This window comes from Pelecanus crispus, chromosome 12, assembly GCF_030463565.1.
Source record: "Pelecanus crispus isolate bPelCri1 chromosome 12, bPelCri1.pri, whole genome shotgun sequence".
Lineage (NCBI taxonomy): Eukaryota > Metazoa > Chordata > Aves > Pelecaniformes > Pelecanidae > Pelecanus > Pelecanus crispus.
Window position 1 is genome coordinate 19,376,113 of NC_134654.1, and position 14,921 is coordinate 19,391,033.

Below are 14,921 nucleotides of genomic sequence, written 5' to 3' on the forward strand. Positions count from 1 at the left end.
GAGCAATTCAGCGTGACACATTAACTATTTCGCTCTTGCATTTTGCAGGTAGCGTAGTTGTTGAAGCCCTTTTCCCCACACCCAAGGCCCCCCTCGTCCCTGCTTCCATGGGGCCCGTCTGTGGCTGTGAACATGAGGACTTGAGTTGGGGGGAGACACAAACAATTTCCCAAGGCTGTGAAGTTATAGGTTTAAAGTTTTTTTTCTTGTCTTTTATTGGACTAAACTCAAGACTTCTTACAGATATTTTTCTGAATAACAGAGATAGATACTGAACACCCATGGCACACAATGCCTGCCAGAGAAAATATTCACTTATATGAATGGAAGTAAAACACCAAGTGATGCTCCAGCTCTGTCCCCATCCCTCCACTGTGGTCCCCCCATTTAAGCCAGCTCCGCAAGGAGCTTTTCCCCTAACACTGGGCGCCGTAGGCTGTGGAACTTTACTTTCTTATCCTGCCTGAGTGAAGCTGCTGCAAAGGTAGAGGTGGCACTTTGAAATTTGAGAGATGTTTGCCATAATAAACTCGCCTTTGTGTTAAAACAAACAAACAAATGAAAACAGCCTAGCAAAGTTACTTGGTTGCTATTTCCTCTGCTCCTGTTGTTGGGAATTACTCGTGCTGTGCCTCAGGCAGGCGGAGGTTCCTCGTCAGATTTAATCATTCTAAAAAGATGCCAGCAACAAAATGACAGGAAAGCTCTGCTGTGTTTGGCAAGCAGTGATGAGTGGTGGGATAATTCTTTTTATTCAGCCTCCTCTGCACCAAAACCGTGCCAGTGGAGCAGGCTGCGGCACAGGCTCTGCCTGGGAGCGATGCCCTGCCTTTACCTCCACTGACCCCAGTGCTCCCAACCCATCACGCGGGGAAGCAGAGGCTCCCAGGAGGTAAAGAAAGATTTTTCTTCCCTACCGTATCCCCTGCTATTGTTTCTCACCTGAGGAGGGGGTTGAGAGAGGGTACTGATGCACTGAAATGATGATGCTTTTATCAGGACACTCATTTCAGCTGTGTTCCCAGCAAAGCCAGCCAAGCACAGCTGCCATTGCTGTGGGCTGCATGATGATCTTCGCTGACCGGCTGCCGTTAATCAAAAACGGAGACATTCTGGTACACAAACGTTTCCTCCGTTCGACCATTATAACAGCTAACCTGAACCCTAAGTTATCCCTACAAGGAGCGCTTTTCCCTTCTGTAGGTAGCGCCTCTCATCCAAGGATCTCAAAACATTTCATGCACATCAGTGACATCTTAAAACACTTGTGCGGATGATGGAAATAGAGTCACTGTTTCCGAGGCAGTTAATGACCAGCAGCACAAGAATAAGCGACTTCCCTGAGGTCACAGTGCAAGTCAGTGGTGATTTTGTACAAGAAGCCAGGACTTCTGACCTCCCCCCGTTTCAGATAATCTCTCTCCAGCTCTGATGGTGAGTGCTGCCTCAATAGGCGTCTCCAACGTCAAAACCCTTGTAAATCTCTTCTGGATTTTATTAGCTATCTTGCACTGTCTGCCTGGGTTACTTATCAACAGCACTAGTGTTTTCGGGATGAATGGCCTGCGAGTGCCCACCAGCAGATGATGTGAAGGAAGATAAACATATCCGCTTGAGTGGGATCAGAAAACTGCTGCTACCGCGAGGCACGAGACAGGCGGGTGCTGCAGACTCCCCGTGTAGTCCTGCTACTGCTCCTTAATCTGAATGCTGCCCAGGGGCAGAAAGCTGCTTTCAAAATGTGGTGGCTAGAGGTAACTAGGGCTCCAGCTGACTTCGTAATAATGCCATTCCTGTAAGATATTTCTTTCTGCAGTGTTAAATGAAAGAAAAAAAAAAAAAAATCTGTTACAAATGAAAAAGCAGAAACTTAATTTAAATCAGTGCGGTTACTGGGATTTTGAGTAGTGCAATGCTGGGAGCTGGCTGTCAGCCCATGCTCCCCAAAGGGAGGATGCTGCAGGAGCTCGGCATGGGACTGGTACTCCCTACTGCTGTGCACAGCTTGTCTGGTGGGACCGGCACGTCCCTGAAGGTTAGGTGTCCTCTCTCTACATGTGTCTTCAAGAGTGCCACTCTCTCCCCTTTTAGCATTACTGCATTACAGCTAATCTACCTTCTCCATCCTTCCACATTTTTGAAAGGTAAGTTCAATGTAGCCTGAGAAGTAATTGCTATGTAATGGCTTTTCCTGGGAGGCATCTTGCAAGAGCCAGCCTCGTGGTATTCAAAGGTCAAGCTGATATTTAAAAAAACCTAAAAGGCGTAGAAGTGTTGTGAATATGATGGGCATCCGTGATGAGGTTTGCAGGAGCACATATATGAAGCAGTAACTTGTCTCCAAAATGTCGTGTTTATGGACACACTACATTTAGTTTCAGGAATCTCCCTTGCTTGCTTTGGATGAAATCGTGTTTGGTTTTAGTTAAGAATTCTGGAGCTGAACTCAAGATCCTAATGGGAATGCACAAGGAAAGGCTAACGACATCTCGGAGAGACACTGGCCTAAACAACCCGAAAGAAACTTAGCAGATTTTACTTCTCCAGCATTAGTACTCTTTTGGTTTTAGAGTTATATCCTCTGCCAAGCATGGCTAATATTGCTGGATGGTTTGATTTTGCACAAACTTATTTACTATTTTCCCTCCAGATATCTCGACGGAGGGGCTTGGATGGGATCTTCTGCAATATTGAAGTTCAGCTTTCTCTAATATATTCAGTGAATGTTTCTTAACTCTTCACCTTATTTCTCATTGTAGAAGCATTCCTAGTGTTTACAAAAATGTTTCATTTAAATTAAAATTTAAATTATAAATATGGAGAACCTGAAAAGTAGAGCCCAAATGCCAGAAGAATTCTTCAGGATTCATTTCGCCCCTTCCTCTTTTAATTGTCCCTTTCTTGGGTGGGGAAAAAAAGGAAAGTGTTGCAGCAATTTTGTTTTGGTTTATCCCTTTGGGAACCTTTTCTTCAGGGACAGGAAGGCTCTAGTTGGGACCACAGATCATAAAGCTCAGTTTTGTCCATTTGAAACCTGCTAGGATGAAGTTAGCCTCCCCCAAAGGTGATATATAGCACACTAGAAACTCGGTGTGGGTGGAAAGCTGGATTCCTGAGAAGAAATATTTATAATTTAAAAAAACCTTTTAATATATGTCCCATTTAGGGTTTTAATATACCTCAATAACTTCTTTCAATGTTGGGTGTCTGACAGAAGCTCGTGGCATCCTAGAGGTTTGGCTGAGCAAGCCAGCAGCGAGCTCCTTCCTTGGCTTTCACCAAACTCAACCTGGGCCATCCAAACCCCCCTGATACTTTGCTACCAACTGATGCATCCTTTCTCTCTGCTGTGTTTTAGATACATTCCCAAACAAGGGCAAAAAAGCTTGCATAATGATAATAACAATAACTTTAAAGGATACTCATATCCTGTGAAGCTGCTGCTACAATTTTGAAGACAAAGCAATATGTTTCTTTTAAGCCACAGCAATTAACTCCACATCTCTCCAGTTCTCCACAACTTGAAACTAACAGTAACAACCAATATTATAAGGCAAAAAAATGCCCAGCTGAGCTAAACTGTAGTTAGTCACCAGCTCTGGGTGTTTCCGTGGGTGCTGGCAGTGAGGATGCTGTGCAAAATGACAGGAATAAAGTTAGTCTGGGTTCGGCAAAGAAAGAAATGTGGGAGAGGAAAGCTAGCGCTTGGAAGTAGGATTTCCCTTCACAACAGACTTTTCCCCTTCAAATCTTGTAGTAACATTACACTTTAAAGATATTAAATGCTATTATAGGGTTAGGTTGTGCCCTGATTGTGTGCAACCACTATGTTTTAAAGCCTAAAATAAAAAGCAAATTTTCTTCCTGAGACCTCAGGATGGAAGATTGCTGCTGCCACCAGAGGGACTCAGAAATACGACGGCAGGAGCCGAGCATCCCTGACCGGGCCAAACTTCTCAGCGAAGGCGTCTGACTTGCAGGGGCTGCCTTCAGGATTTCTCAGGTGCTGTGTTATCTGCTCCCACGGCTTGAGGGCTGGGCTCGGATATGAGGTTTATGCACTTTCTCCTCTCATCATGCTGATGGGGGAACAGATTATGAACTTAGTCATCCTGCCTGTTCTCCTTGGTTGATGCAACTGGGCAGCAAGCCATGTGTTTTGTACCACGCAAGGTACAAAATGCTCATAAAATCACCTCTATTTCACTGGCTTTCCTGGTATTCAATCACACAATAAGCACCAAAAACAACTGCTAAAATAGGAGTTAAAACGTTAATGATTTGCTCGCACTCAGGATTGAATTGTAATGCGGGGCTTTTCTGCATTTATTGCAAATTTGGTTTTAAAAAGTGGGGAGAAAGATGATTAAAAAGAGTGTGATTGAAGGTAAAGTCTGGAAAAATTCAGTAAGGCTCAGGTGGATTCTCCTGTGTCTGGGGAAAACAACCATTCTCACTTGTCCCACGAAGAACCAGCATTTTCTTTTTCCAAGTGAAAGCAAAAAAATTACCATTGCTGCAGTAGATAGTACCTTAGATTAAAGGAAGGAAAGAGCACTCAGGATGAAACTGTGTTTGTTTCACAGTCTGTTTTTTTTCTGTGTGTCATAAACCCCTAAACCCTAAGGGGTGTTGGAAAAGATTTTCTAGTGATTAAACTATTTTCTTTCTTGTAAAGCATGTATGGAGTTTTGCAGTGACAACCTCTGGCCCAACAACAAAAATGCTGTTGCCTTTCCTGAAACTATTATTTCCCATTTTGCTGAAGAACTATCTCTGTCACAAAACCTGCAGCAAAATTTCATTTATAATAAAAAAACCCCACATTAAAAAACACAGGATTACAATGATTTGGGTATGATAAATGATCCCAGGGTACACATAGCTTGCCTTCTTGGAATGTAGGAGAAAAGCCAAAGTAAAATTGTTTTCAAGGAAATTATCACATTTTGCTTAGTTACAGCCCAAACTGACTTTCCTGTTGTTACTTCAGCCCTGGCCTGAGATGCTTCAGGTTTACCTCAAGTGACAGGATACGTAGAGTTTGCAAAGTCCCATCATCTGGATTCTTGTTATGTGTCTGTCTCAATTTTGATACTCTTTGGTAGCCTCTGTGGTTGTGGAGACAAGATGTGGTTTTAATCTCATGGTTTTGGGAGTCCTAACTCATCCTTTTTAGTGTTGAGGACAGGTAATACCTCTCCCTCACACAGAAAAGAGCCCGAGCTGCTTTACAGCAGTTTTGCATGGCTTGCACTGGCTCCAGGGAGATGTGCTTATGAATACTGAGGTCCTAACAAACCCAAACCAACACTCTGGGTGAGCTGCAGGCAAAGCTACCCCTTACGGGTAACTTCAAGGTTGTGTCAGCCCCGGACAGGGGTACAGAGAGGCAGCAGCAATCCCCTTCCAAAGCGAACTACCAGATTAATTTGGTTTTGTTGTTAAAGGGAGATAGATGAAGACTATTTCCTCATTTCCAAAACGTGAGCACATCCAGAAGACGTGGCTTGCCCAGTTACGGACAAGAGGAACTCAGTTAAAACATCTGTTCTTGTGGGATATTTATGAAGTGGGTCAAGCCTACTGACTTTTGGCAGTTTAACTGGTCTGATAGGACAATAAGAGGGATGTTGTTTCTGTAATTCATGTTGTAAATTGAGCTCTGATCCCTGGGAGTACAAGAGGCTCCCAAGGAGTCGTGTTTGTGAAGGTCTGCACTGTGTCATGCTTCCTGCGCTGCTGAAGAGCCGTCATTCGTCACACACAGCGGCATCTTCTGATTGCTGGCCAGTTTTGCGTGTTAAACGGGCTCTCCTCTGCCCCAGTGACATGCTTTGTGGGTGTCATCAAATTTACTGGTTCTCTCTTAGAGTAACTTCGTAAGGATTTATCAGAGGCTGATGGGAGACAGGGGAGCAGCGCTAGGATGGGACCAGGCTGAAGAACATACTGTTTGAAAAACCTGATGAGTGACAAATATCCAATATTTCGCATTTCATCTGGATGCTCCTCCATCAACCCTCTCATGTTTAATGCTCTGACGACGTGGCACAGAAAGCACATCCCCTATGTACCGTTCGTGACACTGAGCAGAGTAGCAGAATCCCTTCTGGGGACTGATGGGACGTCTTGGGAAGCGTACCCCAAATCAAGCCCTTCTATTTGCTTATCCCCACATTAGGTTATGAGTGTAGATCTTATCTGCTCTGCATTTTCATCCCCCTTTTCTAGGCACGACTCCTTTTCAGCTTCCCCTTCTAATTAATAACTGTATTTTCAGACTGTTTGGCTTTAGATGTTTTAATGTGGTTTTTTTTTAAAGCAGAAAGTGTACTCCCTAATATTCTTTTTGATACCTATACGGCTCTTCATCATCTGCTTCCCCTTACATACCTTTTAATAAGATATACACTATGCCTTGCAACTATTTCATACATGGTAATCATCCATCCTGTAGCAGCCTTGTAGCGCTATGGTGTGTAAGTGGTCTTCCAAGGACCTTCTCCTCAGGCCAAGCAATGGAAATCAAGACACATCAGCACTGTGTCAGGTCAGGATCCAAATCAGGCTGGGTTTTGATTTCTATAGCTGTAAGGCATTTTTTTTTTCCTCAAAGGTGGTCAAATGGCACGTGCAACACCTGGAATGGGTGCAGCCATGCTTGGCTCTGCCAGAATGTCTGTCCAGCTACACCGTTCCGCTCCCTGAGAGCAGGATGGCACAGCACACCTCGCAGATGACGCACTCGCGCCAGCCTTCCCACACTGCCTTTTGAGTTGTCTTATCTTTGTTATTCTTATATGGGAGTGACTTCCAGACTTGGAAATGGGAAGCAAAGGAAAAGTTACAATGACTTCAGAATGAATAATTAAAAAATGAGTTAGTTCCTGAAAAGTTTTTCCTAAAAACTGTCGAAGCCTGCTCTCCCTGCCAATTCCCAACATGAACTGTGTGTTAGACCCCCTATTTTGTATGGAAATGGGCACCATTAGGTCTATCTATACTGCCCAGCATGGTAGTCTATGCAATACTGGAACATGACAAAGTGGTCAGCAGCATTTCAAAGACAATCTTGTGGTTAAAAGCAATACAAGCAATTCTAAGGCGAGTTACTTATTTCCCCCTCCCTGAAAAGCATCCCAACAACTGCATCTGTAAGAATGACTCCTGGCACAGGAACGTGCTTCCCTGGTCTTCACCCGACATGTGCCCTGAAAGGTTTATTTTTCTGCTGTTAGTAGAGTGCATAAAATCCAGCATGTTGCTGTGCTGTGTTCTCTGCTCCCAACCCTTGGCTGCGGTGTTGGCACTTCGTGTCTCTGCCTTAGCACAAACATACCCTAAAGTTTGGCATGTGCCACAGGAGGATCACCCAAGGACACAGGAACACAGTAACACTTCAGGGCTGGAGTGGGACTCCTCTCAAGCGGATGGGGGTCGGAGTATGCTGTAAGAATGTGGAAATGACTGTTCCTTAAGCAGCCGCCTACTGTTTCAGAAGTCCCTGGGCATCACTAGCTGCTGACAACAGTTTATGCAGCTCGTATTGTGCTTCACTTATCCCCAGAGTCTGTCCCAGAACAGGAAAGAGGAATATTGAACCCAACTTTGTCCCCATGTACATGAGCCCTTCAGAGAACAGCTGGGAATGGCAGCCTTTCCCTCGGTAAATACATCCTCCTGAGCTGGGTGAAGAGACCATGCGAGGGGAAACCTGACGATGGTCCACTTTTTAATCAGCATTTATTTTATAAACTGAGGTTTTACAATTTTTTAGATGCTTACAGGCATCTCTAGTAGCTGTGGTGACTGTTTACTACGAGACGCTAAGTGGAGAGAAAATGAGCAGAATACATTGAGGCAAAATGGTTTTGATGAAATGTCATGAATAAATTTGTCCTTTTTATGATGAGTCTCATGGTATAGGATTCAGTCATTTTTCTTAGAACCTCAGGTCTTTGAGCGATAGGATTATAAGACATTTTTCTTTCTTTCCAAGGTAAATTTTCAGTTTTTCAAGCCCTGTTGACTGTTGAGAAAGGGACCAACTTTAAAAAAAACCAGTGGCAAATTCAAATCACCTTACGTAGAAACCTTAAAAAATTACAAGTTTATTTTAGGTAATCCTGTGGTTTCTCACAGCTTACCTTGTGGTTTTTGAATGCTTGGATTTGGAAGTGCTGCTGCAATGAATTTTAAAATAGAGACTTTAAGCTTGATGAAACTGTAGTGCACTATAATGTAACAGGAAATAGGAAAAGGGGCTTAAAGGTCTCTTTACACACTCTAGAAACGGACAACAGTAATATATAGGGCAAACCCAAGGCTTGCAGCTAAATTAAGCAATACCAGAACAATTTCAGACTTCTGCAGATCTGACCCAGCGGTAGCCTGAGGATAGCACTGAGAAACCACACAGGAGAAACGGTGCAGAGCTGGAGCTGGGCAAAACTCAGCGAAGCGTCAAAAAAGTTTGTGGCAGAACTGAACAAAGTATCCACCTCATCTTCTGCACCCAACACCCCGAAAGGATTTGTCCTGAATGGCTGCCGGCTCCTGGCAGGAGCCCCCTGACAGCCTTAAGCCAGACGGAAATTCAAACGCGTCTCATAGTACTTGAGTCCACGCGACATCTTGCCCCTAACTACAGCGACCACCAGAAATGAGGTTTTAGGACCCTTCTGGGCTAAGGGGTCCCAAAGGCCTACCTTGGCCAGATGCTCTGCTGGTCCTGGTGTCTCCGGTGCGCCTCCTCTTCCTCACTTGTCCTTCAGCGTGGCCATGCCCAGGGCCTCCGAGCTGTAGTCGTACTGGTTGCTGGAGGACATGGACCGTCCCCAGGAGCACTGCAGGTTGGAGCCCCTCTTGCGAAAGGAGGATGTGAACCTGTAGAAGTTGCGGTGCCTGTTGCGCAGGTATTCCCGGTAGTTTTTGGTGAGCAGGGTGTAAAGGAAGGGGTTGATGCAGCTGTTGCTGTAGGTCAGGCAGGTGACCAGGTAGTTAATGCACTTTTGGGTTTGGGTGGTGAGCTGCAGGGAGCTGCTGTAGAGTCGTACCAGCTGCCAGATCCAAAATGGCAGGAAGCAGGCCCAGAAGACCAGCACGATGCTGAAAATCATGATGAGGACCTTCTGCCGGGGGGACCTCTTGCTCTTCTCCTTGTGGGGGGGGTTCCTCTGGGACTCCAGGTAGGTCCTGGCCAGGCGCGTGTAGAGGAAGCCAATGATGATTCCCGGGGCCATGATGCTGGTGCTGAAGAGCACCGTCAGGTAGGTCCGGTAGGCATCCACGCTCCAGGTGGGCGCACACATCCTCTTCACCTTGCCCTCTGCCTTGCCCCCCTCGGTCAGCGTGACCATCAGCATCATGGGCAGAGTAAGGAGCAGCGAGACCGACCAGACGGCCCCCGCCGTCACCTTCCGGTAGCCACGCGACCGCTTCAGGGTGTCCAGGGGCCGGGTGACAGCCAGGTAGCGCTCGGTGCACATGAGGGTGAGGGTGAAGATGCTGGCGTGCATGGTGAGCAGGTCCAGGCTGAGCAGGATGCGGCACCCCAGGTCCCCGAAGTACCAGTCCTGGGCCAGGTAGGTGCAGACGATGAAGGGGATGGTGGAGAGGTAGAGCAGGTCGGCCAGGGCCAGGCTGACGATGGAGCTGTACATGGGGGCGGCGCAGCGCGCCGAGTGGCACATCACCACCAGCGTGTAGACGTTGCCCGCCACCCCGGCCACGTACATCACCGACAGCACGGTCCCGAAGGCCGAGGGGATGAGCAGGGGGCCGCCCCCGGGGGGACCCCCGCCCTCGCCCGCCGCCGCCGAGGCGTTGCCCCCCGCCGCCGCCGTCCCGTTGGGCTCCATGGGCGGCGGCGGCGGCCCCGCAGCGTCGCACCGGCCCCGGAGCTCCCGGCCCCGCCGGCGGCCGCTCCGCCCCCCGCGGGAGGCAGGGCGGTGCCGGGCCGCCCGCGGGGCTGCCCTCGGGGGAAGGGCCGCCGCCGCCCCCCGCCCCGCCGGGGCTGCCGCTCTCCGCGTCCGGAGGCAGAGCGGGGACCCCCCCCCGCCGCCGCCGCCCCCCGCCCCGCCGGGGCTGCCGCTCTCCGCGTCCGGAGGCAGAGCGGGGACCCCCCCCCGCCGCCGCCGCCCCCCGCCCCGCCGGGGCTGCCGCTCTCCGCGTCCGGAGGCAGAGCGGGGACCCCCCCCCGCCGCCGCCGCCCCCCGCCCCGCCGGGGCTGCCGCTCTCCGCGTCCGGAGGCAGAGCGGGGACCCCCCCCCGCCGCCGCCGCCCGGCGCGGGGCCGGCAGCGCGGAGCGGAGCGCGGGCAGGTGCCGTCCCGGTGCCGTCCCGGTGCCGTCCCGGTGCCGTCCCGGTGCCGTCCCGGCGCAGGCGGCTCCGTGCGGGGCCCCCGCGGCAGCGCGGAGGGGTCCGGAGCGGGCGGGGGGCGGCGGGGGGCGGCCGGGACGGGCTCCCCGAGCGGGGGGCAAACCTGGGGCGCTCCGTGCCCCCCGCGGAACCAAGCCGGCCAGGCAGATGCAGGCTGTGGGAGCTTCCTAAAAAGTTTGCCCGGGCGCTCTGCTGTAATTTGGCTTTTCTCTCCCGGGTTAGCACCGCTGGCGACAGGAGCTCGTTGCTTTGCTTCAGGTCGTCAGAGCAATCTCTGGGGGCAGTAGGGAGAGGCAGAGATACCCCGTGTGTTTCTCAGGTAGACAGCACAGAGCGTTTCAGATACAGTCAGAGACACACTTAAAAACCGGGGCTGAAATAGCCTCTGTTTTTGCCGTGGAAATAGCTTGTATTTTGAATTTTACTCTGAATAGCATGGCACTGTTATAGTAAGATTTAAATTTGAGCTTTAGTGACAGCGGATTCACCTGGAGAGGGTGAAGTACACAGCGTGATGAATGAGGTGTACAGAAACAGCTTTTCCAGTTAGGCAGGAAATCTGGGGACAGTTGCAAAATCAATGAGCACCTTACATTTCGATCTTATTTTAGAGAAAGCAGAAATTAGGGCAATCCATAGTCAAAGGACAGCTTTCCAAGGGTGCCGTATTTCCTCAGATCCCATTGATTTCCAACAGGAATTAACTGGCTTTTATGCCCTCAAACATTTCTGCTTGCATCCAGAGTGCTAAAACGACTGCTATGTGTTTATTTGCTTGTTTTAACCCCTCAAAGTCCTTTTGTGCAAACCATCATCTAATTCTCTGTGGTGTGCTACAAAGTGGTGAAACTCTCGTTGACTCGTCGAAGCAGGATTTAGCCCTATAAAAATATCGTATTGAATACTAGGTTGTAATTTGCTGTAAAGTGAACACACACACGTGTAACTCTGGTTTCCTTCCTGGTACTGCTCGTCAATCGTCTCTTTCCAAAGCTCTCCAAATGCTTAAAGCTATATTCAATAAAGTAGCTGGCTCAAACTCAATTTGAATGCTGGTGAGAGAGAAGAATCTAAATTGAATTATTGTCAGCCAGGAATTTGCTTTATCAGATTCAGCCATGGCACTGACAAAGTTTAGATCCAGGCGCTGAGATGGAGATTTTTTTTTTTCACTGGAAGTTCGGACTCCGTCCCATGCCAGCGCCCTCGGCAGCCCTGCATTCCTCTGCGGCAGCTGAACCGAGCAGCTGGGAATGCAGGCGGATATTTTACCGGGGCCAAATCCTGCCTGCATGGCAGTCAAGGGGATTGACTGCCACAGACTTCAAGTAAGATCCGGATTTGGCATAAATAGATCATCTCTGAGAATTAGGTTGCACGCAACTTTTGCAGTCCTGTCTCCTTTGTGTTTTGAAGCTGTTCTCTGCACTGTTTTGTTCTCTGTCTTCATTTAACGGCCAGGACGGAGGGCCAATAGAGAACGGGAGAACAGAACAGATATTTTGTTGTCTGCCATGTTACCTCATTCGTTTTGGGTGATCACATGAGATGACAAGCAGTGATCATGAGATGATAAGCAGTGATACATTCTTCTAAACAGAGAATTACTTAATCTGTTTAGTAAATACCTAATTGCAACTTTCCTTTTTCCCTTCCAGTAGAAGACTATTTAATTGAGCAACGCTAAGCATTAGTGAGTCTGCAAGACACTTGTTTTCTTAAACATGTAGGATACTCGCATGTATCCATGGGAACTTACTCCTATTAAACTGTTAAAAAATAGTTTGCTGCCTGAAGTCATTCTGCAGCAGAGCAAAGCCTGTTCTCTGAGCAAGAGGCACTTCTTCCCTCTGATGCTCTGCTCTTGCAATGCACCAAGTCTCTTCTGCACACCCGCAAGAACTGACATAGCACTTGATGCCTGGTGGAATTGGGTCTGGAGCGTATGACAACCGTGATCAATCAGAATTAGAAAGGGGACGATGCAGGAGTCTGGAATACTGATGTTCCCCGTTCATCTGTGTACATAAGACACACATTTTTCAGCAGTGTGGGTGACAAGCTACCAGAAGAAGTGGTGAATTTTCCATTTCTCCAGATGTCTAAGTAAGGACTGCAAGTGTCTTTCTGGAAGACATTTTAATCAAATAGAAAGATGGAGCTCAGTGCAGACTTACTGCCAGAATAAGTCCTCAGGGACATATTGCACACAAAATCAAGTCATCAAGGATCAAATTGTCTTTTATGAACCTCAAAATCTGCTAATCCCCATGTGTTTTTTCTTGTAATATCCTAAAAGGTATTGATATGAAAATGATTAATAATGTACTTCATGTGCAAAATTTCCCCTCTGGAGGCATTTGTGCTAACGCACAAAAACATATCCAGCCATCTTAAAATATAGCTCCATTTTGCATTTTACTGTCTGTTTTGAATAGGAAATTTTTTTCAGGTGCTCAGTGCCTAATTTTAGAATTTCCTAACAAAATTGTCTGCTTATTAGGAAGTAGACAATAGCAGTCTAGATGATGAGGGCTGTTTGAGTAGCCATGTCCAACATCTTTTTTATAAACCCATTGGTTTACCCAGTGACTAGCTGGTACGCCTTTGTTTGGTTATGAAGGTCAGATATATATGGTGGGCAGCTGAAAGCTGTAGTCTTGGCAAATTGAAAGGTGGCTCTCATTGCTCCATTCAGCTGTGACAGGCTTCAGAGCTCAGTGCTAGCCGGGCAAAAGGAGGGCAGCGAGTGAGTGTTTGGAAGCAGAGGTTCCCTGTTATGGACTGTCACTGTAAGCCATTGTCCTCTTGAAGCGCTGTTGTGGTGGAATTTTATTGCCAAGAGTGAATTTTGCAGTTCAGGGTAGGGAACATGTGAAATGCCTCCTCAGCATCCACCAGCTCTGAGTGTACCAATGCTGTGGTACACAGATTCAGCCTATGGATGGGGTTGCTTTTAGTTGTGCTCATTCTGCCTGGCCAAGTGAGCACTGCTGTTTCTTGCGATGCTCTTGTGCCCTGTCACCACATGGCCACTGCTGTTCCCATCAGGTTCCTACTCAGCAGGAAGTGAAAAGACTTAACTGATCACTTGGCAAAGCATCAGGAAAATATTTAGCCTTTGCCAAGTTCAGAGAGGTCTTGATACAGCATCCACGTGAGAAAGGCAGAGATTGAGATGGCTCTGGAGAAGCCCAAGGATGAGGTTTGTTAGATCCCAAACACGTGCTGTCAGATGAGATCCGTACATTCATTTCTTAATCCTAAACTCAGAGGCTCAAAGTTATCATCTGTTAGTTTAGAGCCTGTAAAAGGAATGTAATGTTGTAGTGGAAGTGGATGACAAAGAGGTATCAAAAGCAACTGCAGCATAATATCCCATGGGATGCCCAGAGACTGATGTGGCCGCATTGCTTAACTCAATAGCGTACGCCATACAGAACCTTATCTCAAGTTACTAAAACAGTGATATATAATCTCTGCGGCTTGGCAATTGAATCTCATTGGAACAATGTTTACGCTCTGCAATAATATGCATAGGTCTTCATCTGTCTTTGAAATTGTTTCTGAACCAGAACCGTCACTCAGGTGCAAAGGATTATTTAAAACCATGGACCGTGCACAGCATAACCCACTGATCTCAGTGGAGTCACTCCTGTTGTGCAAAGCTATAAGCAAAAGCAAAGTTGATCCACCACTTCTGAAAGCTTGTCATTAATACTTATGTTTATATCCATCTTCTCCAGTTGAACATGCCCTTAAATTTAAATTTACAGGTACACTTTAAATTAAAGTTAGAGCTCTCTCCCCCCGCTCAGATGTTTAAGAGGCAAGTGTCCTAGCGCTGGAGGAGTCACTGGAGAGAACCTGAACCCTCTCCAAGATCTCTGAAGAAGACTGTGTAACAGGTTTCAGGCAGCATTATTTCAGGAATCTAATTGAGTGGGTTTTTAAAAGCCTTCCCAGATATAAAGAACATAGGAGGGACTTGCTTTTGTACCTCTTAATCACAGCACTCATGAGCAAATGCATTGCTCTCTCGTTCCTGCTGCCATGTGTGAAGCGTCACCGTCAGCGTAAGGTCTGACACGCCGTATGGATTTGCACCCATGGAGAATCTGGCCAGTGGTGCTTGCTACCTTTGGAGGCACACTGCAGGCTTCCTATAGGAAGGCACAATCAGGGTTGCTGACTCCAAGTCCATATAATTGCAAGCAACCACGTGATAGATTTGAGTCCAGAAAATCTGTTCCTTACCTCTCGTACATCCAAAGCCATCAAAGAAAGCTTCTTCAGAGTGCTGCGATAAGCCTGAGAATCTTCAGTACTGGAAGAGACTACATCGGGCCATGAGAAAAGATGGGAGATCAGAGGATTTGTCCTTGGTTTTTGCAGTAGAGTGTAAATTGTGTGCTATTATAGTGACTTTGAGCAGTAAGGGCTCTGGCAGGATTTTTACGAGGATTTTTTTCTCCTTGTGTTAGAGCATTTGAGAAGAGATCATTTTACAATGGAAAAAATACATGTTAATAATCCCAA

The 14,921-nt window shown here is 47.3% G+C and overlaps 1 protein-coding gene across 1 annotated transcript; it reads right to left on the reverse strand.

Moving 5' to 3' along the window:
* Window positions 1-8,762: 8,762 nt before the first annotated feature.
* LOC104039128 (urotensin-2 receptor-like) lies at window positions 8,763-9,863 on the reverse strand. Its single transcript, XM_009493703.2, has one exon. The coding sequence runs from the start codon at window positions 9,861-9,863 to the stop codon at window positions 8,763-8,765; it is 1,101 nt and encodes a 366-aa protein (XP_009491978.2).
* Window positions 9,864-14,921: the final 5,058 nt, after the last annotated feature.